Source organism: Saccopteryx leptura, chromosome 3, assembly GCF_036850995.1.
Source record: "Saccopteryx leptura isolate mSacLep1 chromosome 3, mSacLep1_pri_phased_curated, whole genome shotgun sequence".
NCBI lineage: Eukaryota > Metazoa > Chordata > Mammalia > Chiroptera > Emballonuridae > Saccopteryx > Saccopteryx leptura.
Window position 1 is genome coordinate 78,203,473 of NC_089505.1, and position 27,115 is coordinate 78,230,587.

General features: G+C 41.9%; 2 protein-coding genes and 1 pseudogene across 2 annotated transcripts in view; 1 reads left to right on the forward strand and 2 right to left on the reverse strand.

The window, feature by feature from the left end:
- LOC136399322 (zinc finger protein 91-like) overlaps nucleotides 1-22,098 on the reverse strand; it is a 388,962-nt pseudogene extending 366,864 nt beyond the window's left edge.
- LOC136399334 (zinc finger protein 91-like) overlaps nucleotides 1-27,115 on the forward strand; it is a 944,498-nt gene that overhangs the window by 569,798 nt on the left and 347,585 nt on the right. The gene's annotated exons all lie outside the window — the stretch shown is intronic.
- The window catches only part of LOC136399336 (zinc finger protein 420-like), a 318,259-nt gene continuing 292,330 nt past the window's right edge, over nucleotides 1,187-27,115 (reverse strand). Inside the window, exons 5-6 of the mRNA XM_066374411.1 lie at nucleotides 5,563-5,636; nucleotides 1,187-3,194 (exon numbers count right to left, since the gene is read on the reverse strand). Coding sequence (XP_066230508.1) covers nucleotides 1,446-3,194; nucleotides 5,563-5,636 — 1,823 coding nt within the window. The 3' untranslated portion in view covers nucleotides 1,187-1,445. The remainder of the gene's footprint in view (nucleotides 3,195-5,562; nucleotides 5,637-27,115) is intronic.

A 27,115-nucleotide genomic window follows, 5' to 3' on the forward strand; every position in this document is an offset into this window, starting at 1 on the left:
GTTTGTAAGGAAGGAGGAGGGGTCAGAGAAGAGACAGGCTTCACAGCTGGAGCCACAGCTTCTGAGGGGGTAGGGGATGAAGAACACAGTAGAAAAGGGAAGGGCCCCTGGCCAGCAGAGGAGGAAAGAGACTGGATTTGCTGGTGAATGAGAAACAGGTTTCTGCGAAGGGAGGGGGCTCTTAAAGGGAAGAGACTCCAGCGAAAAACATTTGCAGAGGGACTAAAGAGGGGTCCTGAGAGGGGTGCCCCCAGGGGTCAGGCAGGAGGGGGAGAGAGTTGGGAGCCTGTGGAGAAGGAAAGATTAGGAGTGGAGGTTTTAGGTGATGTTTCTTTGGCCAAAACAGCCTGCGAGTAGAACAGAAGGCACAGAAATTAAGGACAGGAGAGAAGGGAGAAGAAAAGCCCGCATGTAAGGAATCTCTGATGCCCTCCCCTTCCAGTGGCGGAAATGGTCAAGATCTCTTAGGATATTGTAATCAAATGTCCCGTTTTCAGGCCAGTGGGGAGTCATTGTCTAGTCTGTACTGAGGCCATGCCGTGTTACAGAAGATTAATTTCTTCGGTTTGAGGTCTGAGAGACCAAGTTTGGTGAGGTTTTTTATGAGACATCCTAGAGGGGTCTGGTCAGAAGGCTTAGACTCTAAAGAACCATGGAGACAGGTGAGCAAGAGGGGGCGTTCCCGCCTTCTGTCACTATACCAAGGGGAGAGAATCTCCGTGTAGGGGAGTCACCCCTGATAGAGGTTGTCACCACCTGTCAAGCAGCTCCAAGGACTAGATGTCCAAGAGAGAGGTTTGGCTAGGCACCTAGTCTTCTGTGCAGTCCACTGAGACTGAAAGTCAAACCCCTCAAAATGTGAGGCGTGTCAGAGAAAACCGTCCTACCAAGGAGGGGTTTTTTTAGAGAGAAATTTAGAGTCCAACCAGGGAAGGGGAAGGGAGAAACTCCTTATCTTCTGGTCCAGCAGGGTTTAGGACAGGGTTAGACTGCCAGCCAATCGACCTACATTTACACATCCAAACAGAATCAGGGAGTAAGCCCGGGATGAGCTGCCGCTGCCCATTGCTTCCCTGGTTGTAAGTTTGGATGGCAAAGAGGGATCGTCCAGGAAGTTAGTACTCTGTCCCAGTTTTCGGCACCAAATGTAAGAATGAGACGGCATTTGATCACCAGGTGTGCAGGCTTTATTAGAGAAAGACCTGCTAGGGCACTCTTTCTGGAGAAGTGCACCAGTACAAGCTAGGGGGACAAATTATACGGGGTCAAGAAGAATTTCAAGCATGTGGGTGTTCAATCAAAAGTCCTGGTATGTCAGGAACCCCTCCTTAGGCCAGCCTGTCAGCTTCTTCAAATTCCTCTGTCTCAGGGGCGATAGTCCAGTAAGGGTGAGGTCTGACAGATAAGCGGAACATCAAGAGGGCAGTTTGGAATTCACATATCTATCATTCCCCTGTGTGAGTTCTTTGATGTACAGTAAGACTTGATACTTGGGTAAAACCTTTGCCACATTGTTTGCATGTGTATGGTTTCTCTCCAGTGTGACTTCTTTGATGTACAATAAGAGTGGAGGAACAGCTAAAGGCTTTGCCACATTCTCTACATTTGTATGGTTTCTCTCCCGTGTGAGTTCTTTGATGTACAATAAGAGTGGAGGAACAGCTAAAGGCTTTGCCACATTCTCTACATTTATATGGTTTCTCTCCTGTGTGAGTTCTTTGATGTCTAGTAAGAGATGAGGAAGAGTTAAAGGCTTTACCACATTGTCTGCAATTGTATGGTCTCTCTCTTGTATGAATTCTTTGATGTACAGTAAGTATTGATTTCCAGATAAAGGTTTTGCCACATTCTAAACATTTATGAGACCTCTCTCCAGTATTAATTTTCTGATGCTCAGTAAGAGTTGAGGAACGACTAAAGGCTTTGCCACATTCTCTACATATGTATGGTTTCTCTCCTGTGTGAGTTCTTTGGTGTATAGCAAGTATTGATTTCCAGATAAAGGTTTTGCCACATTCTAAACATTTATGAGAACCCTCAGCATGAATTCTCTGATGTGCAGTAAGAGTGTAGGAACAGCTAAATGCTTTGTCACATTGTCTGCATTTGTATGGTTTCTCTCCTGTGTGAGTTCTTTGATGTATAGTAACCTCAGAGGAATACCTAAAGGCTTTGTCACATAGTTTGCATTTGTATGGTTTCTCACCAGTGTGAGTTCTTTGATGTACAATAAGAGTGGAGGAACAGCTAAAGGCTTTGCCACAATATCTGCATTTGTATGGTTTCTCTCCTGTGTGAATTCTTTGATGTACAGTAAGAGTGGAGGAATCCTTAAAGGCTTTTCCACATTCTCTACATTTATATGGTTTTTCTCCAGTGTGAGTTCTTTGATGTACAATAAGAGCTGAGGAACACCTAAAGGCTTTGCCACATTGTCTGCATTTATATGGTCTCTCTCCTGTGTGAGTTCTTTGATGTTTAGTAAGACCTGAGGGTCGAGTAAAAGCTTTGCCACATTCCCTACATTTGTATGGTTTCTCTCCTCTGTGAATTCTTTGATGTACAGTAAGAGTGGAGGAACAGTTAAATGCTTTGCCACATTTCCTGCAATTGTATTTTGTCTCTCCTGTGTGAATTCTTTGATGTTGAGTAAGGTGTGATTTATGGATAAACGTTTTGCCACATTCTAAACATTTATGAAACCTCTCTCCCATGTGAATTTCCTCATGTTTAAAAAGGGTTGAGAAATTGCTAAATTTGTGAGGTCTCCCTTTGTTGTGAATATTTCTCTCATTTAAATTAAGACATAAATGCCAATTAAATGCCTTACCAGATTTTTCATATTTAAAATGGTTTTCTCCTCTATGGACTTTCTTAATTACATTAAATATTTCACTGAAAGCTCTGGTACATAAATTATAAGTGTAAGCTTCCTCTTCAGTATGAATATTGTCTTCTTCAGTATGATCTGAAGATTGTTTAACAGCTCTGACACATTTGCTTTGTTCATTTGTTGTCTCCACAATATTAATCATGTGATGAATGTTAGAATGTGATATCTGGTCAAATACTTTTCGGTGTTCATAATGGTTCTTGAGAAATGGAGGTTTTTCATTTTGATTATGAACAGATTCTTGTTTAAAATTTTTCCAATCTTCATTGTATTGATAACTTCTGTCTTCATTATACATACTCTGGTAATCATCAAAGATAGATATGCTTTTACTGAAAGGTATAATTTCATTTAACATATACACATTCCCAAATAACTACTCTGTGATACCTATTAAACCATGTTGGCTGTACAGAATTTGCTCCAAATTTAATGAATATTATAGACATTGAAATGAAAAAAACATTTGAAAAACAAATCCAATGATTATTTACTCCAAAGATTACATAACTTCCTAACCATTCTAGATTTTCTTTTTAAAAATATGTAACAGTGAAAAAATAGGTTTTGATCTTGGTGGGCAAGCCTGCTATGGTGTAAAGTTCTCCCCATGTGGGAATTTTGCTCCATTAGTCAGCAATGGAGCCAATTTTTTAGTGCCTGGAGTAGAGACCACAGAGCTCAAGGCCAGCTCACTCGACCAATCCAGAGATGGCTGTAGGAGGGAAAGAGAGAGAGGGAAGCAAGAGGGGACAGGCAAAGAAGCAGATGGTTGCTTTAGTATAGGCCCTGATTTGGAAATGAACCCTGGATATATAACCTTTTGACCACTAAACCATTCATGAAATGGGCCAGAGCCAATGTGCACTTTAAGAAACTGACAGTTTAGCTGACTTAAAGAAGGAGTTTTACAAATGTGTGATATTTTTTTACCTATTTAGAAAATAAAGAGTTAACCAGAAAATATAGCCCTGCTCTGCACAAAGAGCTCAGTTGGTAGGAGAATTATCCTGAAGCATAGAAGTTGCTGGGATTCCCAGGCAGGGCACATACAGAGCAGATAGATTTCCCTGTCTCTCTTTACATTTTTCTCATGCTCTCTTTTGATAAAATCAATGTAAGAATTTTTTTTTAAAGGCAGGGAGAGTGACAAAACATTGATTTACGCTTTTATGAACCTTTACCAGAAAATCAAACCAGGAATCCGTACTCCAGGACAATTCTACAACCAAATGACATATTCAGGTGGGACTCAATTTTTTTTTTATGTTCAGAGAGACAGAGAGGCAGGTAGAAAGAGAGGATCAAAAAGGGAAGCATTCATTGTTCCTTCACCCTGCTGTCCATTCATTGACTGCTTATCCTGTGTGCCATTACCAGTGATTAAATCCACAATGTACTTGTTTAAGGACGACACTCTAACCAACTGAGTGGTTAACAGGCCACAATAGAGCGAACACTTAACCAATTAATAATAAGTGTCTCATCGAGGAAAATATACTTCATTGTTTTCACTGTCATTCCACTATGCAAAGGCCACAGGCTCAATCCCTGGTCAGGGCACATATAGGAAAAGATCAGTGTCTCTGTCACTGTCTCCTCTCTCTCTAAATGCAGTGGTACCTTGAAACATGAGGACTTTAAATCGCGAGCAATTTGAGAGATGACCAGCCACTTGCGGTATTTTTTGGTTTAATTCACGAGTGGATATTTGAATCAAGAGCTTCTGCCACCCTCTACTAAATGGCCTGCCGAACGTTCTGAAAGGGAAGAGGAAACAAACTTCCATGGAAGGGTTTTTGTTGAAACGGCCTCTAAGTGAAAGCGAGGAAAGTGTGGCAAAAAAGCCAAAAGTCAGTGAAGAAAATGATGATGATTAGCCTGACCTGTGGTGGCACAGTGGATAAAGCGTCGACCTGGAAATGCTGAGGTCACCGGTTCAAAACCCTGGGCTTGCCTGGTCAAGGCACATATGGGAGTTGATGCTTCCAGCTCCTCCCCCCTTCTCTCTCTCTGTCTCTCCTCTCTCTCTCTCTGTCTCTCCCTCTCCTCTCTAAAGTGAATAAAGAAAATGATGATGATTAAGCAAAGTAAAAGAATAGCAAATAAGTTTAGCAATAAAGTTACATATCATACATAGTATATGTTAAATTTTGCAATTAAATGTAGTGTTAAATGTGAAGAGAGTAAGTTATGTTAAGCGACAGAGTGCGAAATGAAATCCTCCTCTGCCAGTCTCCTCCCCCTCCGCCAGCATCTTCACCTGAACTTGAAGGAAAATACACTTTATAAACCAGTTTATTTCTTTACATTCTTTCTTATTGTGTGTGTGTATGTGTGTATTTGTTATTTATTAAGTACATTTTCTTATTTAAAAGCATATATGTAAAACAAAATATTTGTGTGGTTGGGGAGCTGGAACAAATGAACTGCATTCCCATAAATTTAAATAAGGAATTTCGATTTGTCACATGAGCAACTGAGTCACAAGCTCAGCCATGAAACAAATTAAACTCATATGTCAATATACCACTGTATAAAAATAACAAAAAATAATTGTGGCAGGTTAGTTCTGTCCACATTAATATCCTTCCTTCTCACCACTCTTCCTAAATTTCTGAGGCTTTCATTAAGTTTACATTATCAAAACCATACCTTCCATATCTTACCAGTATTGTTTTAAAGAAAAAATTTTTGATTCCTCCCTTTTGTAACAAGGTCTGGTTTTCTTCAGATGGCATAGCTGAAAGATACAAAATATGACAGTTATGACAAAAGGTAATTGTATATACCAGCAATTGTTGACAAAATGACATTTTAAGTACACCAAAGGCAGGTTAAAAGTTCAAGGCAAGATCAAGAAAGGTAACAATGAAAAAAGTCACATCAGAGAGGAATAAAAACTAACAATACCTGCTAAACAACCAAGCACACAAGGGCAATATCATTCCTAAGTACCAGTTTCTTCTCAAGAAACACAGAAATGACAGTACTGTATGCTCAGTGAACTGGTTGCTTTGCTACTTCCTGAAAGACCGTTTCTGCTTCGAATAATAAACTGCCAAGCCTGACCAGGCAGTAGCGCAGTGGATAGAGCATCAGACTGGGATGTGGAGGACCCAGGTTCAAGACCCCAACGTCGCCAGTTTGAACACGGGCTCATCTGGCTTGCACAAAAAGCTCACCAGCTTGGACCCAAGGTCACGTGGCTCAAGCAAGGGGTTACCCGGTCTGCTGTAGTCCTACAGTCAAGGCACATATGAGAAAACCATGAACAACTAAGGTGTCGCAACGAAAAACTGATGATTGATGCTTCTCATCTCTCTCCATTCCTGTCTGTCTGTCCCTATCTACCCCTCTCTGACTCTCTGTCCCTGTAAAAATAAATAAATAAATAAATAAGATGGAAAAAAATAAACTGCCAAGAGAATGGCAGTACATGGTGAATGTACTGTAAAGACATTTATTTATTTATTTATTTATTATTTATTTTTTTATTTTTTTTCTGTATTTTTCTGAAGCCAGAAATGGGGAGAGACAGTCAGACAGACTCCCACATGTGCCCGACCGGGATCCACCCGGCACGCCCACCAGGGGCGATGCTCTGCCCCTCCGGGGCGTCGCTCTGCCACGACCAGAGCCACTCTAGCGCCTGGGGCAGAAGCCAAGGAGCCATCCCCAGCGCCCGGGCCATCTCTGCTCCAGTGGAGCCTCGGCTGCGGGAGGGGAAGAGAGAGAGGAAGGAGAGGGGGAGGGGTGGAGAAGCAGATGGGCGCTTCTCCTGTGTGCCCTGGCCGGGAATTGAACCCGGGACTTCTGCACGCCAGGCCAAAGCTCCACCACTGAGCAAACCGGCCAGGGCCAAGACCTTTTTTTAAAAAGTGAGTACTTGTTCAAGCACACAGAGACTTTAATACTGAAGAGATTATCAAAAACATAACCAGCATGAGTAGTGGTGGTGGAGTGAATAGAGTGTCAACGTGGGATGCTGAAGTGCCAGGTCTCAATGCCTTAGACCTCTAGCCTGAGCATGACCTCATGTGCCTTGAGTGCAGACTCCAAAGTTTAAGAACAAGGACACCAGACCTGACCAGGTGCTGGCAGAATAAATTGAGTGTTGGCTGAGATGTTGAGGTACCAAGACCAAAATCCCAAGGTCGCCAGCTAAAGTGTGGGTACACCAGTTTAACAGTGGGGTCACTGGCTTACAAGTATCTATGCCCAGCAGGTCACTGGCACAGATATGACTACATGGTTGCTGGCATGAAGCCCAGGTTCACGGTCTTGAACAAGGAGTGGCTCAGTTGGAGCTCCCTGTCTAGGCACATACAGCAAAGCAGTCAATGAACTAATGTGCCCCAACTAAGAGTTGATACTTTTCTTCTCACTGTTTCTGACTGTCCTTCTCTCTCAGAAAAAAAAGACAGAAATAGAAAACAATATCAAGGTCACCATCTTGAGAAAGGCTTCATTGCCTCAGCTGTAGACTCCAAGTCAAGACACATAAAAGACGTCGTCACTAAACAACTAACTAAAATGACTCAACTATGAGTTGAACCTTTTCATCTCTCTCCCTTGCTCTCATCACTCTCAGTAAAAAAATGTGGGGGGTGGGAGAGGGTAATATTAAAATGAAGAAAAAATGATCAGGGTCATTGTAAAATAAAGAAAAATACCACGAATGTGAATATAAATGTTAAGAAATAAAACAATGATAAAAACGAATGAAACCATATAGCATTTGCAGAAGCATGGACACATGTAGAAGGTATTGTGCTAAGTGAAATAAGACTGGCAGAGAAACATATGTACCATATGATGTCAATTATATTTGGAACCTAAAGAATATAAATAAATAACCAGAAAGAGACTCACAGTTATACTGAACAGAGTGATGGCTGCCAGAGGGCAGGGGAGTTGGAAGACTGGGACTAAAAGTTGAAGCACTTTAGGAGAACACGTTGGTAGTTACAGAACGGTCATGAGGTGTAAAGTGCAGCATGGGCACTACAGTAAATAATAATGTATTAACTATGCTGGGTCCCAGAAATACCATGGGCAACACATTCAGAATTTATAAAGTATATTAAGGTCTAACCACTAACCTGTACATCTGAAACTAGTTCAAAATAATACTGAATAAAAAAGAAAATGCAAACTATGAACAGAAAATTACTCTGCAGAATTTTGAAAATTATATATGTTTCAGTTATTAAAAATCCTTCTCTTTCAACTATATTTTATAACTGAGTGTACCATCAAACAGCAAAAAGTTTGCATCATGACAATATACAACAGAAAAATTTCTTACACAGGCATTCAAATCACTCAAAAATAATTATCAAATACTATTCAAATACAGATATTTAAATGACATGATAAATTTTTTCTGGTTTCCTGTATTTCAGCTACTCTTAGAAAAATCTGTAGGCTATAATCCACCTAAAAGAAATAACCTTCATATCTAAATAAATCATTACAAAGTTTTGAAATATAAAGAGACTAATTTAACCTTTAAACATTTCAGATTAAGCACACCATGAGAAAGAAACATGCTAAAAAAGCAAATGAAAAAAACCTCATCATTGTTTTTGTACAAAATAAACTTGTAATAATAATTTATACTAAGCAGAAGAACAGTTTGAATTAAAACAGAATTAGATCTTCACACTTTGGGGAGATACTTTGTGTTATGATGAAATCATTGAGTCTACACTCTGTACGGTTTTGTAGGAAATGTGCATAGGATTAAAAATGATAAATCTGGCCTGACCAGGCCGTGGCGCAGTGGATAGACATCAAATGGTGACAGAGGACCCACGTTCAACACCCCAAGGTTGCCGGCTTCAGTACGGGATTGCTGGTTTGAGCATAAGATCATAGACATGACCCCATGGTCACTGGATTGAGCAAGAGATTACTCCCTCTGCTGTAGCCACCCTATCAAGGCACATAAAAGAAAGCAATCAATGAACAAGTAAGGTGCCACAATGAAGAATTGATGCTCTTATCTCTCTTCTTTCCTGTCAGTCTGTCCCTCTCTATATTTGTCACAAAAAAAGCAAAAACAAAACACTCCAAATGAGAAAAAACAGCTTATCATGTAATTGCTCAGGTGCATGCATAGGTTTTCTGTGATCCCCAAAGCTACAGAAGAGGAGTCATCATGGCAGCTCTCGGTCTTAAGTGGAAGACTTGGACCCCACTGCTAATGTAATCATGGACTTCACTTGAGCAAAAGCAGAGTCCTGAGAGGAAGCCAGAACACGGGACACATTGGAGACGAGCTGTCCCTCTATGACAGCAACCAGAATACACCTGGGCTTCTCACAGCCCTTTCCACTGCAGCAGCTTCCCAACCACACTGTAAGGTCTGGCTTCCTCCATGACCTGTAGGTCTCTTCCCTGCCTCATCTGCTTCCTCATCCCACCTACCTGGGTGGAAGGATACTGTCATTTTCCTTCCCAGCTCCAATTTGTAATTTATTTCATGCCCAGGTAAGAAGACATGATACAATATTACAATGTTCTAGAAAGTAACTTTCCAAAATACTGTTTTCTGAAAACACCTTAATCATTCTAGACACATGTAATTTTTCATACACTGAGCTCTAATCAATGTGCATCATGAAGCCTTTATTTCTATACCACCAAACCCCCATATTTGGTCCCTGATGGCAGAACTCTAAAATCTACCCTGCAAAGTAAAAGGTCCCATGTGATGTTGTCCCTAATGAAGGAATCAAAAGTTGCAGGGACAGAATAAACTCAGGAAGGAAGTCATCCTCACCCAGGGAGACCGAGTTCCAGTAGTTCTCCAACATCACATCCGTGTACAGTTTCCGCTGAGCTGGGTCCAGGCTTTCCCACTCCTCCTGAGAGAAATCTACAGCCACATCCCTGAAGGCCAATGGTTTCTGGAAGAAAAGACACATTAACAGAGGTCCGCAGTCTCAGTTCATAATGCCATCCAACATGGAAACAGAGTTAGAAGTGGTTTTGTCCTAAGAGAAAATGATCCAATAAGATCATTTTCACCCAGCAATATATATTTTTTCTGAGTGTGTGTGTGAGAGAAAGAGGGTCACACAAACTGGTTTGAGAGCGATGAGAAGCATCAACTCAAGATGTGGACTTTTAGTTGTTCATTCACTGCTTTCTGATACGTTTCATGACCAGGTGCCTCTAGCTAAGCCAGTGACCCCGTTGGTCAAACCAGCAACCTTTGGACTCATGCCACCAACCATGGGGTACTGTCTATAACCCCATGCTCAAGCCAGGAACCCCGATTACAGTAAGTGATCTCGGGGCTTTGAATCTGGGTCTTCAGTGTCCCAGGTCAGTGCCTTATCTACTGTGGCACTACCTGGGTAGGTACTAATTCACTTTCTGAAAAAAATTTTTGTTATCTTTTGCTTTCTTAATCTTTCACATGGTAATAGTCTCTAACTTATTTTCTAACACTGAGTAATAAGGATGACACATGTCCATAAATGCACTACACACACTTAACTTTCCAAGAAGACAAATCTTAAAATTAAGGCATCATCATGAACTAGTAGGTCAGATGGATAAAGCATTCTCCTGATATACCAATGTGGCTGGTTTGACTCCTGGTCAAGGCACATTCAAGAAATCAACCAGTTAATTATTAAGAAGTGAAAAGCAAGTTTATGGCATTTCCCTCTCTCTTTCTAAAGTTAACAATAGAATTAAGACATCAACACAGGCATGTGGATTTCTCAGTGCTGTATTTGTATCGCTCATGATCAGTTGTGTATATTTGTCAGGTGGAAAAGTCATGAGGTAGAACTGTAAGTACTTCTTCAATTTTGACGTGGAAAACAGTGAACTGTTGTTTTCTAAAAATGCTGACTCTCACTCAGGAGTTCTGGGGTGGGGCCTGTGTTTCCACACCTCTAACAAGCTCTCTTTTTACCAGTGACACCAATGTCTCCAGTCCACGTGCCATACTCCTGAATAGCACAGAGAAAGAAAACATGGGGAAAAATGCATATATGATTTTGAGCTAAAATTTTAATAGAACTTCTAGTTCTCAAATAGGATGCAACCATAAATTTATTATACATTATAATCTTAGAGCAAGTTATTTCTTTCCTTGCTGCGAGAAAGCTTTGTGAAACACAGTGAAGTGTAGACCTTGAGTTTTATCTCAAACCAAATCTACGATCTTTCAAAAAAAAGTACAAGCACTGGCCCATACTCATAAGAAACATTTTCAACATCTGTAGAAGTTTTTATAACTGATAATAAAAAATTCTTAAGCAAGAAGAGAAAATAGCTCAAATAATGTTAACATGTTTTGCACACAGATATAATAGGGAGAACTACGTACAATTTTGAAAGTGATAGAGCCTGACCTGTGCTGGTGCAGAGGAAAAAGTTTCAACCTGGAACAGTGAGGTTGCTGGTCAAAAACCCTGAGCTTTTCTAATTAAGGCACATACTGGAGTTTATGTTTTCTGCTCCTACTTCCTTCTCTCCCTACGTATTGTCTTGCTTGCCTGCTCCCTCTTTGAAATGATTTCATAAAAATCTTAAAAATAAAGGAAAATAAAAGATATTGTGATTCTGTAATTTCATGAATCACTTGTGAATGATCCTTTGAAATTTGGATCTCTTGTGACAGAGAGACAGACAGAGAGAGGGACCATCAGGAAGAGAGAGATGAGAAACATCAGTTCTTAGTTGCATCTCCCTAGTTGTTCATTCATTGCTTTCTCATATGTGCATTGATGACAAGGAGGGGGAACTACAGCAGCGCTACTGGCCCACTTGCTTACCCCTTGGGACAAGCCAGTAACCTTGGGCTTCAGGCCAGAGAAGTTTGTGTTTAAGCAAGTGACCACGGGGTCATGTCTATGATCCGACACTAAAGCTGGTGACCTCAGGGTTTGGAACTTCAGTCCTTGTGTCCTAGTTCAACAGTCTATCCACTGTGCCACCACCAGGTCAGGTGATACTCATTTTTAATAAACAGTACAAAAAGTACATCCACAATAACAGAAAATAATTTAAAACTGAATTTTTGTCTCTAATTTCTTTGAAAAAAATTTTTTTTCTTTGAAAATTTTTATAAACATTCATGGAGAGCTCTGCTGTGACATGGTATGCACACAATATGAATAAGAAAATTATCTGAAAATGGTCATAAAAATAGTAATTTTTGAAAATGTCCATCTACATGTACCTTAACACTCCTTTAAAATAGCAAGACTTTTTTAGCAATCTAGTGAGTAATTCTCTTCCAGCTGCTCTTCTCTGTCAGAACTTCCTCAGTAATTGACCCGTAGAAGGTGCATTTCCTTAATCCTGTCCCAGAGAGGTGATGCTGCAGCCACATGAAACTAATGCCTACTTTCTCTTCTTACTGATGCTCAAGCAAGCCTCTGACCCATCCTCATAAGGATGTTGGACACAGTTGCCCTCCCAGGTTGATGTCACAAAGGAGATATTTCTAGTATCAGAAAGTGACTAGAGAGTAATGGCAGCATGAGAGATACACCTGATCGCTTTCTTTAGAATTTCAACAAATTGAACAATCACAACACAGTGAAGTCACCCCAGCTGGGCTAACAGGGCTCCTGAACGATCCCCACACTGAATGGACTGAAGGTGAGGTGGGTTCAAAGGGCAGCGGAAGATAAAACTCACTCACTGTCAGCTCTGAAGAGGAGAGAAACTGGCCTGACCAGGTTTTTCTTTCTTTTTCTTTGCTGCACTGTGGGAAGGAGAAAAGGCCATGCTGCCTGGGTCTTGTTTACCGTGAAATGAAGAGTAAAGTCCACAGTCCCTGGGCCTTCCTCAGATGGGAGAGGTGGAGAGACTGAGAGGCAGAGGAGGAGGTGCTGAACTAACATGGGGAGAGGGGTTGGGCTGAGCTCAGGGTCCTGGCTACACTTTCTGTGGTCTGCCTGCAGCCCACTCTCTGCACCGAGACAAAGTGTGGTTCCCCAGCCTCCCAGATGCCAACTCCCTCACCTCACAGGTAGGAACAGTGGCAGACTCCTCCGTGGCTCTCCAAAGCCACTCTCTTCCCTAAGAAATAGAGCTACTCCACATCAGGACTCGTCTCTTGAGACATGGGGAGGAGCAACCAGAGACCTGAAATCTTCATTGCAATGACCTTAAACCACAGTACTGCTAAAGGTATAAAGCTGAAGCCATAAAACTTTCACTACACACCACACCCACCAATGTCTGCGGCCCTGTCTGCCTCATTTCCAGGAAGGTCACAGTGGAATTCTTCCAAGAACCTCAGAGCAAAAACTTGCAGTAAAACACCTACTGGAAGAAAACAGTAATCTCACAAATATGAAAAAGATATTTCCTGTTACTTTTTTCCTCATTTTATTTACTTTTCTTCTTTTTTCTCTTGAATTTTATTCTTTAATTTCTATATTTTTATTATTTTTTGTTTTGACTTTTTCATGTTTTTCCTAATTTTCTATAATTTTTCATTTTACTTATTATGTATAAAATTTTTATATTTTTCATGACTTTATTGTATTTATTTTTTATTTCTTAGTTGTTTCTTTTATAGTTCTTAAGAATACTGCTTTCAAATGTCATCAAGGTAGAAGACATCAAATGCCATGGATACACAAGAAAGAGACGTAATTCAGACAGATAACAAAAAATCTCCATAGAGTAATCTCAACTACATGGAAATGTTGGACATAAAATACAGAATTTAAAACTGAAACCATGAAAAAAACAAAAGGTTGCAAGAAAACACTGATAGTCTATTTATTGAGCTGAGAAACAAAATTAAGAAACAAAAAGAGTATTTTATAAGAAAAAGATTTAAACTTTAAAAAAGAACCAAACAGAGATGAAGAACTCAACAGATGAACAGAAAAATGAGGTAGCGAATTTAGCTAATAAAACAGGCCAGACAAAAAAGAGATTCAGTAACACTGAAAACAGGCAACTACAAATGCTACAGAGAGAAGACAGACTCATGAATAAAAGAAAATAAGAGAGCACAAGAATTGACTGCCTCCATCAGAAAGACCAATATAAGGTGTGACTAGGCAGTGGCACAGTGGATAGAGAGTTGGACTGAAATGCAGAGGTCCCAGGATTGAAACATGAAGATAGCCAGCATGAGTGTTGGTTTGCTGGCTTGAGCGTTGATGGGATCGTAAACATGACCTCATAATACCAATCTACCCTGAGCCCAAAATTTATTAGCTTGAGGGAGGGATCACTCCTGTTGTTGTAGCTTCTCATAAAGGCACATATGAGAGAGCAATCAATGAACAACAAAGGAGCTACATCAAAGCATTTATACTTCTCATCTCTCTCCCTTCCTGTCTATCTTTCCCTATCTGTCCCTCTCTCCATCTCTGTCTGTAACAAAAAAAAAAAAAGGAGCAATATAAGAATAATGGGCATATCAGAAGAAGAAGAGAGGGAGAAGGGGATGGAGAGCCTACTCAAACAAATAATGGATGAGAACTTCCTAAGCTTATAAAAAGAGTTAGAGCCTTGAATCTAAGGAGCAAACACAATGCTGAGTTACCTCAACCCAAACAGGCCCACACCCAGGAAAAGTGACCATCTGCTTTCTCCACTCCTACCCCTCTCCCTTCTCTCTCTCTCTCTCTCTCTCTCTCTTTTCCGCTCTCACAGCAAAGGCTCCATTAGATGAACTTAGACTGGGCACTGAGGATGGCTCCATGGCCTTGCCTGAGATGCTAAAAATGGCTCCAGTTACAACAGAGCAATGGCACCAGATGAGCAAAGCATCATCCCTTAGTAGACTTGCCAGGTGAATCCTGGTCATGCGCATGCTAGAGTCTGTGTCTCAACCTTCTTATCACCTAAGAAAAATACATAAAAAAAAATAAACAAAAAAAACAGATGTAGTCATACTCATATTTAACTATGCTGACTTCAAGACAATAAAGGTAACCATAGACACAGATGGACATTTCATAATGATAGAGTGGACACTGTATCAAGAAGACATAACAATTCTTTATATGCACCAAATCATAAAGAACCAGACTATATAAGACATCTACTAACAGATTTAAAAATAGAAACAGACAAAAACACAGCCATATTTGGAGATCTCAACACACCATTGACACCTTTAGATCAATCATCCTAACAGAAAATCAATAAAGAAATATAAGAAATATTGACCACAAATAACACACTGGACTAAATGGAGATAATAAACATTTACAGGACATTTCATCCCAAAATATCAGGTTATTCATTCTTCCACAGCGTGCATGTAACATTATCAAGAATAAACCGTATGTTGGGCCTCAAACTAACATCAACAAATTCAGAACTGAAATTATACAAAGCATATACTCTGACTATAGTCTTTGAAATTAGAATTCAGCGTGACCTGTGCTGGCACAGTGGATAAAGCATCAACCTGGAATGCTGATGTTGCCAGTGGAAAACACTAGGCTTAGCTAATCAAGGCATAAAGGCAGTTGATGCTTTCTGCTCCTTCCTTCCTTCTCTCTCTCCTCTAAAAATAATTTAAAAAAAAGAAATTAGGCCTGACCTGTGGTGGCACTCAAGAGCTGACCTGGAATGCTGAGGCCACCAGTTCAAAACCCTGGGCTTCCCGGGTCAAGGCACATATGGGAGTTGATGGTTCCTGCTCTACATATGGGAGTTGATGGTTCCTGGTCTTCCTCCCCTTCTCTCTCTCTCTTTCTCTCTCTCTCTCCTCTAAATGGAATAAATAAATAAATAAATAAAAATAAAAAAATAAATTAGAATTCACCTGGAAGAAGAAAGTAAAGAAACCTACAAAAATGTGAACATTGAACAACATACTTCTAAAAAATGACTGGGTGAAATAAAAAATAAAAGTAGAGATAAAAAGGTACATATACCCTGACCAGGTGGTGGTGAAGCAGTAGATAGAACATCAGGCTGGGATGTCAAAGAACCAGGTTTGAAATCTAGAGTTTGCCGGCTTGAGTAAGGGGTCACTTGATCTGCTGTAGCCCCCTGGTCAAGGCACATATGAGAAAGCAATCAATGAACAACAAAGGTGCTGCAACAAAGAATTGGTACTTCTTATCATTCTTTCCTGTCTGTCTGTCATTATTTGTCCCTCTTTCTCTGTCTGTCACACACACACACACACACACACACACACGAAAAAAGTACATATAGACAAAAGAAAGTATGGCCCTGGCTGGTTGGCTCAGAGGTAGAGCATTGGCCTGGCATGCAGGAGTCCCGGGTTCAATTCCCGGTCAGGGCACACAGGAGAGGCACCCATTTGCTTCTCCACCCCTCTCCCTCTCCTTCCTCTCTGTCTCTCTCTTTCCCTCCAGCAGCGAGGCTCCATTGGAGCAAAGATAGCCCAGGCGCTGGGGATGGTTCTGTGGCCTCTTCTTCAGGCGCTAGAATGGCTCTGGACGCAACAGAGCGACGCCCCAGAGGGGCAGGGCATCGCCCCCTGGTGGGCATGCCGGGTGGATCCTGGTCGGGCGCATGTGGGAGTCTGTCTGACTGCCTCCCCGTTTCCAGCTTTGGAAAAATGAAAAAAAAAAAAAAAAAGTAATAATTTGACATCAAAATTTTAGGGATGCTGCAAAAGTAGTAGAAAAAAAAACTGTCCAGGTGGTGTCCAAGTGGATAGAGCATTGGACTGGGACGCAGAGGACCCAGGTTCAAAACCTTGAGGTCACTCTCTTGAGCACAGGGTCATCTGGTATGAGCATGGCTTCCAGGATGGCTACAAGCTTGAACCCAAGGTGGATGACTTGAGCAAGGAGTCACTTGGTCTGTTGTAGCTCCCCGGTCAAGGACAAAGCAATCGATGAATGACTAAGGTGTCACAACAAAGAAGTGATGCTTCTCATCTCTCTCCTTTTCTGTTTGTCTGTCCCTACCTATCCCTCTCTCTGTCTCTCTCTTCTGTCTCTGTCACCAAACAGCATAATAAAGTATAAGTAACAGGAAGGTTCATATTATTACAGGCTTATATCAAGAAACATAAAAGATCCCAAGTAGACAACCTAACATCACACCTTAAGTAACTAGAAAAAGCAGAACAAAAAAACCTAGTCAGCAGAAGTAAAATAGTATATTTTAAAGTAGAACTAGAATAAGTATAGAATAGAAAAAGTATAGAAAATATACATGCAGCAAACAGCTCTTTTTTTAAAAGATCAATAAAACTGACAAGCCACTGACTGGACTCACAAAGGTAAAAAGAGAAAGGATTCATATTAAACAAATCTGAAATGAAAGATAAGAAATTACCACAGAAGAAATAGATATACAAAAGGTACATTTCTATGAAAGATTTTATGTCACCAATTCAACAACCTAGATGAAATGGATAAATTTCTACAATGTACAATCTTTCTAGACTGAGTCACAAAAAAGTGAAAAACCTAAATTATTCCATAAGCAGGAAGTAAATATAAACAACTATCAAAAACCTCCCAAAAGCCTGACCAGGGTGGCACACTGGATAGAGGGTTGGACTGGGATACAGAGGACCCAGGTTCAAATCCCTGAGGTCACTGGATTGAGCGTGGGCTCATCCAACTTGACCAGGAGCTGACGAGATTGACCATGGAATTACTGGCTCATGCTGGTTGCTATACATAATCCCATGGTCGCTGGCTTAAACTCAAAGGTCTCTGGCTTGTGCAAGGGTTCACTCGCTCTGTTGTAGCCCCCAGTCAAGGCACATTTGAGAAAGCAATCAATGAGCAACTGCATTGAAGAACTGATGCTTCTCATCTCTTTCCCTTCCTGTCTGTCAGTCCTTATCTGTCCCTTTCTCTGTCACACACACACAAAAATAAACAATAATATAGTGTCATTTATAACAATAAGGATGGACCATGAGAATATTATGCTGAAATAAGCATATCAATCCTAAGAACTGTTTACACACACAGTAGGGATGGAAAACTGACATGGACATAGATAAAAGTGGTTACTGGGAGGAGGGGAGGAGGGGGAGAAGACTAACGGGAGGGGTGTGGGAAGGGTATAAAGAGAAAGGGCAAATATAAAGTGACAGAAAATATTTTAATTCTAGGTGATGGGAATACAATATATATATATATATATTTAACAGGGACAGAGAGAGAGAGAGTCAGAGAGAGGGATAGATAGGGACAGACAGGAACGGAGAGAAATGAGAAGCATCAATCATCAGTTTTTTGTTGCAACACCTTAGTTGTTCATTGAGTGCTTTCTCATATGTGCCTTGACCACGGGCCTTCAGCAGACTGAGTAATCCCTTGCTCGAGCCAGCGACCTTGGGTCCAAGCTGGTGAGCTTTTTGCTCAAGCCAGATGAGCCTGTGCTCAAGTTGGCAACCTCAGGGTCTTGAACATGGGTCCTCCGCATCTCAGTCCGGCGCTCTATCCACTGCACCACCGCCTGGTCCGGCGGGAATACAATATAATCAAGAACTCAAATGCTGTGGAGATATCTACCTGAAACCTATGTCCTCTTATTGATCAATGTCACACTTTTAAATTAAATTATCTAAATAATAATTTAAAAAGTGATTAATTCATGGTGGAAATTGTTCATGCCCACAGAGAGCCTGGATAAAGAGAAGGCAGAGAAGGATCTGGGACAAAGGAGGGAAGTATATAAGCCACTGACCCTGACAATTAAAGAAGTCTGGCCCCTGGCCAGATAGCTTAGACTAGAGCATGGTCTTGAAGTGCAGAGGTTGCTGGTTTGATTTCTGTCCAAGGCATAAACAAGTTCTTGCCTCTCTCTTGCTCTCTCCCTGACTCTCTAAAATCAATAAAATAAATATTTTAAAAAAGAAAAAGAGAAAGAGGCTGTGGTTGCACTGTTGATAAATCGTCAAGCTGGGATGCTGAGGTTGCTGGTTCAAAACCAGGGCTTACCCAGTCAAGGCACATAGGGAAGCCCCTACTACAGGCTGATGCTCCCCACTTCTCACCCCCCCTTCCACTGCCTCCATCTTTCTTTTTACTATCTAAAATCAATAAACAAAATAAAAAAAAATAAGTAAATGGAAACAACTTCACTAGGCAGGAACATGAGAAGTAGAGAATTAAAAGTTGAGAATCCTAAATCCACTGAAGTTAGGAGGAAAAGCAAACACAGCCTCTGCGCAGGACACATCGCTTACCTGAGAAGCAGCCATTCTGTCCTGGTCCGGCTCCTGCTTGTTTTCTCAGGCAACAATATGTTGAGGAGTCAAGTCTGCATTTTGAGAATGTGCCACCACAGGTGTCCACATAGCCCCTCTATCCACTTCCACCTCACTCACAGACAGAAGGACCTGGAAATGCTGAGGTCACACTCTCCTGTCCTTCCTCACTGGAGTCAGCCAAAAGTGCTCCTACAGGGAGACCACACTATTATTTTTCTGTCTTCACCTGTCTGTCCTCCCTCAGACGTCCATACATTCCCACAGCAATGAGAACAGGCACTGCTCTCCTGAACACCCAAACCCAACACAACACCCTGTCACCTCCCCTGACCATTCCTGCTCCCCACTCTCACTAATGCATCCCGGGGGTGCTCTTCCCTCTCTGGAGCATGTCTGTGTCCCCCACTTACCTTTGCCTATCTCTCTTCTAAGCTCTTAAAGCTCCTTTTTTGCCTCTGAAACCTGTTTCCGGAGCCCACTTTTACTTCTGTGACATATTTTTCTGATGAGACTGAGAGGAACATATAGGGACAGACAGATATGAAGGGAGATGAGAAGAATCAATTCTTTATTATTGCTCTTTGGCTGTTATTTGGTTGCTTTCTCATATGTGTCTTGACAGGGGGACTACAGCAGACGAGTGAACCCTTGCTCAAGCCAGCAATTCTGGCCTGAACCCAACAATCTTGGGATTCAAGGGAGCAAAGTTTGGACTCAAGATAGTGACCATGGGGTCATGTCTATGATCCCACACTCAAGCCAGTGACCTTGGGGTTTTGAACCTGGGTCCCCTGCATCCCATCCAACATTTTATCAACTGTGACACTACCTGGTCAGGCTACTTCTGTGAATTCGAAATAAAAATTGTCGTACAGAAAACAAAAACAGAAAGTAAATGCATCCAGAGTCCTTCCTGCTAATCCCTGGGCTCAACCTGCAATCACCTGGAGCAGCTCATGAAAACAACAATTCTACCTGACCTACAGTGGCACAGTGGATAAAGTGTAGACCTGCAACACTGAGGTTGCTGGTTCAAAACTCTGGGCTTGCTTGATCAAGGCACATATGGGAGTTGATGCTTCCTATTCTCTCTCTCTCTCTCCTCCTCTACCTCACTACTTTCTAAATTAAATAGAGAAGAAACTAAAAAAACAACAATGCTGCTCCACCCAGAGCAGCTCTCCAAGTTTGAGGGGGATGGTTCAGGTAATGACCTTTCTTAAATCAAGCCATCTAATTGGACCCCAGAGGGGAATGGTTTAGCTTCAATAAGCACACAGATCCCTTGGGGATGAGGGCTCCACTTGAAGTTGTGGTTCTACAGGTCTGCAGTGGGGCCCAGGATATGGCATCTTTATCTAGGTCCCTGTGGTGTCTGCATTGCTCCCTCAGAGCTGTTTTCAGCAGCACTGGCTGACGGGTATCAGACACAGTACATTGCACACTTCTAGATTCTATGAGGGCGGTTTCAACCTATTAGTCACTAATTCAACAAATCAGATGAAAAAAATAAAAGCTGCAGAACATTTGATGAACTAAAGACACAAGGCTCTGACTGCTAAGATCAGACATCTTTACCAAGTGCACAACAAAATAGCCCAATATACTTTACTAAATACCAATGGCTTTTCAACATATGATAGACACTAGAACTGATGCAGGGCTCAGAATTTAAACTTGACACAATATATTTAAAAGAAAAACAATATGGAATCTTTTTAAATGTAACGACTTCTATGATCAAAGATTTAAAAAGTTGAGTTTGCCTCATATTTAGCATAGAATTCTAAGCTCTGGTTATAGCCTTGGCCAGTTGGCTCAGCAGTAGAGCATCAGAGCAGCGTGTGGAAGTCCTGGGTTCAATTCCTGGCCAGGGCACACAGGCTAAGCAACCATCTGCTCCTCCACCCCTTCCCCTCTTCCCCTCCTGCAGCTAGGGATTTATTGGAGCAAGGTGGCCCCAGGCACAGAGGATGGCTCTCTGGTTTCACCTCAGGTGCTAAAAGAGCTCAACACTAAAATAGCTCGATTGCTGAGCAACAGCCCCAAATGTACAGAGCATCACACCCAAGTGGGCTGCATGATGGATCCCTGTGCAGGTGCATGCAGTAGTGCCTTTCCGCCTCCCTGCTTCTCACTTATGAGAGGAAGAAAAACAATAATTATACACTGTGATTATGAGATATCACCAACGCTTATTTTAAAAAGTTAGTAACTACTGCAAGAAAGCAGATAGTCAAATGACTAAGATTTATCTCATAGTTATTTTTTAATGAATTAAATGTGAGCTGTGTATTAAAAAAGGTAAAAAAATTAGGCCCTTTCCAATTCTATTTTCTTCATCCCCATTTCTAGTCACCAGCCCCCCTCCCCGCGCCCTTCTCTCTCAGCCCCTTTCTCTCCTCGGGATTTCTCTCTTTTCTTCCCCTCGCGCTCCTCTCCCCGGTTACTGTCACTCTCCCGTCGCGGTCCCGCCCCCCTGCCCCCCCACGTGGCCGTCTCTTCATGGCCCCTCACTGACCTCTCCTCCCCTCCCGTGTCTCTCTCCGTCCCCTGACCCCTCCCAGCCCCGCTCTGCGCGTCCCCGGGGCCCCTTCGCTGTCGCCGCTCCCACACAGCCCTCCCCGCGCGGGGCCGGGGGCTCTTCTGGGGACCCCGCCTTCTCGCCCCGAATCCCCGCCCCATGGAGAGTGTGCTCTTCCTGGGCCCGGGCCTCTTATTAAATGGGGTGGGAGTCTCGGCGGGGAAAGGGGGCTGCCCCCTCGGGACCGAGGCAGTAAACCCCGCGGCAGGGGGGACACGGAGGGACAGCCTCGAAGTTTCTCCGGAAACCGACGCGGAGCCCCCAACCGGCAGCGAAGGGGGCAGGCTCGGGGCTTCTCATCCAGACTCCGCACTCACCGCTGGGGGCTCAGGAACAAAGTTCTCAGCGTTTGCAGCGACTTTCAGACTCTGGGGACGAGGATAGTCAGGTTTAAATCAGGAAGACCGTCTCCAGATCTCGCGGTACCTTCGCTCTAGCTTTTTCCCGGGAGCCGAAAAAAAAAAAAAAGTGCGCGTGCGCATTGGATCTAAAGGGCAGGCGGAAGAGACCTCTGCTGTGATTTTTCTGGATGTGGGCGGGGCCTTAATACTGACCTATCAGAATTGGAGACTGCGGAAAAAGTGGGAGGTACCAAAAGGCAGCGTGTCCTGGGTTCAACGCATTTCGTGGCCGGTGATAATTTTTTGTTGGTCATTGAGTTTCAGGAAGGTCATGATGTCCAGTAAGCCTTAAATATTAGTACTGTACTGATAAAATTTGTGTGTTTTTTTATCCAAAGTTAATATAATGATAAGTTCTTGGCTGGGTAGTTCAAATGCTTAGAACCTCATCCTGATACACCAAGGTTGGGGTAACCCTGACAGGGCACATACAAGAAGCAAGCAATGAACACATAAATGAGGGGAACAATAAATCTGTATATTTCTGTCTCTCCCCCTTTCCCCCCACACACACCGCCTAAAAATCAATGTATCAAAAAAATTAAGGAATATTGCAATGACACTCCAGGGATTCAATGTTGGATTACAACATTGACACATTGTTTACCAGATTTTTTTTTTTTTTTTTTTTTTTTTTTTTTTCTGAAGCTGGAAACGGGGAGGCAGTCAGACAGACTCCCGCATGTGCCCGACCGGGATCCACCCGGCACGCCCACCAGGGGGCGATGCTCTGCCCATCCAGGGCGTCGCTCTGTCGCGTCCAGAGCCACTCTAGCGCCTGGGGCAGAGGCCAAGGAGCCATCCCCAGCGCCTGGGCCATCTTTTGCTCCAATGGAGCCTCGGCTGTGGGAGGGGAAGAGAGAGACAGAGAGGAAGGAGAGGGGGAGGGGTGGAGAAGCAGATGGGCGCCTCTCCTGTGTGCCCTGGCCGGGAATCAAACCCAGGATTTCCGCACGCCAGGCCGACGCTCTACCACTGAGCCAACTGGCCAGGGCCTTTACCAGATTTTTCTTAGATGTCCCTCGTCCAGTTGCTCAATGGGTTAGAGCAGTGGTCCCCAACCCCGGGGCCGCACACCAGTACCGGTCTGCAGAGAAAGAATAAATAACTTACATTATTTCCATTTTATTTATATTTAAGTCTGAACGATGTTTTATTTTTTAAAAATGACCAGATTCCCTCTGTTACATCCGTCTAAGACTCACTATTGACACTTGTCTTGTAAGTTCGACAATTATATTTAAAAATACCACAGTTTTTATGCCGGTTGCATAATTTTATTTTGTGCATTTATTCATCCCACCCTAAAGGCTGGTCCATGAAAATATTTTCTGACATTAAACTGATCCGTGGCCCAAAAAAGGTTGTGGACCACTGGGTTAGAGCAGTGGTAGTCAACCTGGTCTCTACCGCCCACTTGTGGGCATTCCAGGTTTCATGGTGGGCAGTAGGGGAGCAACCAAAGTATAAATAAAAAGATAGATTTAACTATAGTAAGTTGTTTTATGAAGGTTTATTCTGCCAAACAGTGAAAATCCAACATAAAGTACTTGGTAAGTAATTATTATTGTATGCTTTAACTTGCTGTAACTCTGCTTTATAAATTTTATAAAGTTACTTCCCTACTTTATAAATCACCATTACTGTGGAACTGGTGGGTGGTTAGAAAATTTTACTACTAACAGAGATACAAAAGTGGGTGGTAGGTATAAAATGGTTGACTGCCCCTGGGTTAGAGCATCCTTGCAACATGTTAAGATTGTGGGTTTGAACCAGTGGCCTGACCAGGCAGTGGTGCAGTGGTTGGAGCGTTGGCCTAGGTCACAGAAGATTCATCTTCAAAACCTCCAGGTTGACAGCTTGAGTGTGGGCTCACTGAATTTATCACAGGGTTGCTGGCTTTAGTGTGGGATCATAGACATGACACCATGGTCACCAGCTTGGGCCCAAATATCACTGACTTGAGCATAAGGTCACTGGCTTGGTGGAATTCCCGTGCCCCATCAACAGAGATAATAGAAAGCAATCAATGAATAACTAAGTTGCTGCAGCAAATATGCTTCTCATCTCTCTCCAGTCCTGCTTGTCTCTCCCTCTGTCTCTTAAAAAAAATCAACTAACAAATGCATAAATAAGTAGACTATGTGGATGTTACTCTTTCTCCTCTCTCTCAACAAAATAAATATTTTTAAAATTAACTATCATTCTTAAAAAAGATTTTCCCTGATCTATATTGATTGATGTTTAATATTTTATTAATGTATTTGTTCTTTGATTAAATACATCACCTTATTCATTATATTTTATTTTCTCCAGTGTTCTTTCTTGATTCTATGTGAACATCCATCCTGATGAACATCCTTCCAAACTAAATTTCTTTGTAGTTTTTCTCTAACTTGTATAACTGAGATATATTGCTATTCATGAAAAATAGATCTAAAGTTTCCTATATTAATTGCAGAGGTTGGGTTTGATATCAAGAGAGATTATCTCCAATTGTGAAGACTAAAAAACAATTTTGACAGATTCTTAACTTGATTACACTTATATTCAAAATAATAGTTGTAATTTCTAGGTTTGATTCTGATGGAACTGAAAGTTCAATGTAATGCTATCATCCAATCATTTCATGTGTTGTTTCTCAATTATCTTTTTATAACTTTGTAATGCTGGTAAAAGATTTGGGGATCTGTGGGCTGCACATTATGGAGATCATACAGTGCTGTGTAGTATTTTCATCAGCCATGTTGGCATGAAAGACATTGCAGTGTGCACACTCGTGTTTACAAGCAAATAAATACGAGGCTGCTTGAATATTTCAGCAAAGTCAAAACATTTGGAGAAAGGCCAATTATTGATGAAAGTCAAGAATTAATTTTGTTTTGGGAAGTTTTGTTGCTTGTAAAATTGATGAGGGAGTGAAATAAACATATTTACAAGAGAGAGAACACGATTTAATTAATTGATGCTAAATTTGGACATATATGTTCCTCTTTTCTCATTATAAAACAGTTGCAAATATTTAGATCATGAAAGACTTCAAAATTGGCCCTGGCTGGCTCATTTGGTTAAGAGCATCATCCCAAAACAACAGGGTTGATGGTTCAATCTCTGGAGCCTCTCATTTTTGGATGAAGGTAATTGGACCCACTGGGAGTTTCAATAGAAGTGTACTGGCTCAGTCCTCTTGAGATGGAGCCCACTGACAAAATTTCATCCATATCTGGGACTTGGTCCTCTCAACTATCAAAGCAGAATCCTACCCTGGATTTCAAAAGACTCGGTAGTCCAGAACATTGGTGTTGGTGACTCCCTGTGAAGAAGGAATTTGAGTTACTCTGAGTTGAAACATGAGTCCACTCTGAGCATGTCCTGTCTGCACCAGGAACCACGGTCACTATGAGGGAGGACAGAGAAAAACAGGATTTCTGCTTAATTTCCATGAGCACAAGGTTGTCATCTGAATCAGGTCATCTGTTAAAACAGCTCTCATGAGAACTCATGTCACTTTTTCAATTCCTCTTCCCTATGTTTCCTGGAACTTTCTGTTTGTCAATTTACCACAACCAATGTTATATTAATACAAGTAACTCTGTGTTTATGTCCAGGTATTTATCTAAATATTTTAATCTCTCATCTGCTTCTTTCCTATCAATCTTTCTGTCTAGGCTACAAACTCAGAAGATCTGGTAATTGTGGTAATCCTTGATTCTAGAAAGAATGCTTGGTATCTTGGATATATTTCACTATTTATTTTCTAAAAGAAGAGATCAATAGAACAAAGAAAACTGATGTGGAAATATATAATCCCATGTCAGAGAAGAAAAGAATCAGCTGAGGTTTAGGTAGGCCATTTTGACCAGGTTGTGGTGCAGTGGAAAGAGCGTTGGCCTGGGACACTGAAGACCCAAGTTCAAAACCCCAAGATTATTGGCTTGAGGATGGGCTTGTCTGACTTGAGCTCAGGCTCATCAGCATGAGCCTGGGGTCCCTGGCTTGAGCGTAGGATCATAGACATGAATTCATGGTCACTGGCTTGAGCTCAAAGGTCAGTAGCCTGAAGCCCAAGGTCACTGGCTTGAACCCAAGGCCTGTGGCTTGAAATGAGGTCAGTAGCTTGAGCAAGGGGTCACTGGCTCAGTTGGAGCCCTCCAGTCAAGGATCATATGAGAAGGCAATAAATGAACAACTCAAGTGGTGCAACTACAAGTTGATGCTTCTCATCTGTCTTCCTTCCTGTCTGTCCATTTCTCTATTTTTGTCTGTCTCTAGCTCAATCCTTCACTAAAAATAAGGAAAGGTAGACCCAGCCATTGTTGTCCGCATGTTCCTGATCTCAGGACAAAACGAGTCCCCAAATGTTCAGCTTTGTCTCCTAATTTGATGCAAAACAAAATACTGAAGATGGTAATCTCAAAGAATTGAGATGACATTATTAGTGTTTGAGATTCCTTGGAGATTAGAAAAGTGATTACTTAAGCATCCTCACATCTCCTCACACACACAGTGTGTGTTTGGTTCTTAGGAGCAGACAATATCCGGGGACCATCAGAACAAGTCAGACTTCAAGAGAGTTGAGTATGAGAAACTCAGTATAGAGCTGAGTACAGAGGGTCAGTTCCAACCAATAAAAATAAGTGAACTTGTATAGACATCCAGGAGTCCTGAGATCATTTAATATTGCTCTGAACTTTGTGACCTGATTGTCCACAATCTCCAGCTTCAAACACCCGAGACTACACAGTGGGGAATGAGCCTGGGTGGGTGTGGCTGTTTGGATCTTCATGGTCCTCTGGGTGCTGCTGTTTCAATCTTGGCATCAGAGTGGACCCCACAGTGCAGCCAGGATTGAAACAGAAGAGACCACAAACTTGTTATTCAGTGAGGTAGAACCTTGGAAATGACTCTGATGACACCAGGACGTTGTGGAAGAATATGTGGGCTGACCTGGGGACTGTCTGCTGAAAGTATCAAGGATGTAAGCATGGTTCATATGCAGGAAAATATCAGTGCTGTGGAGGTTTTTTTATCATTAAACTGTGGCCATTTTACTTCATGGCATT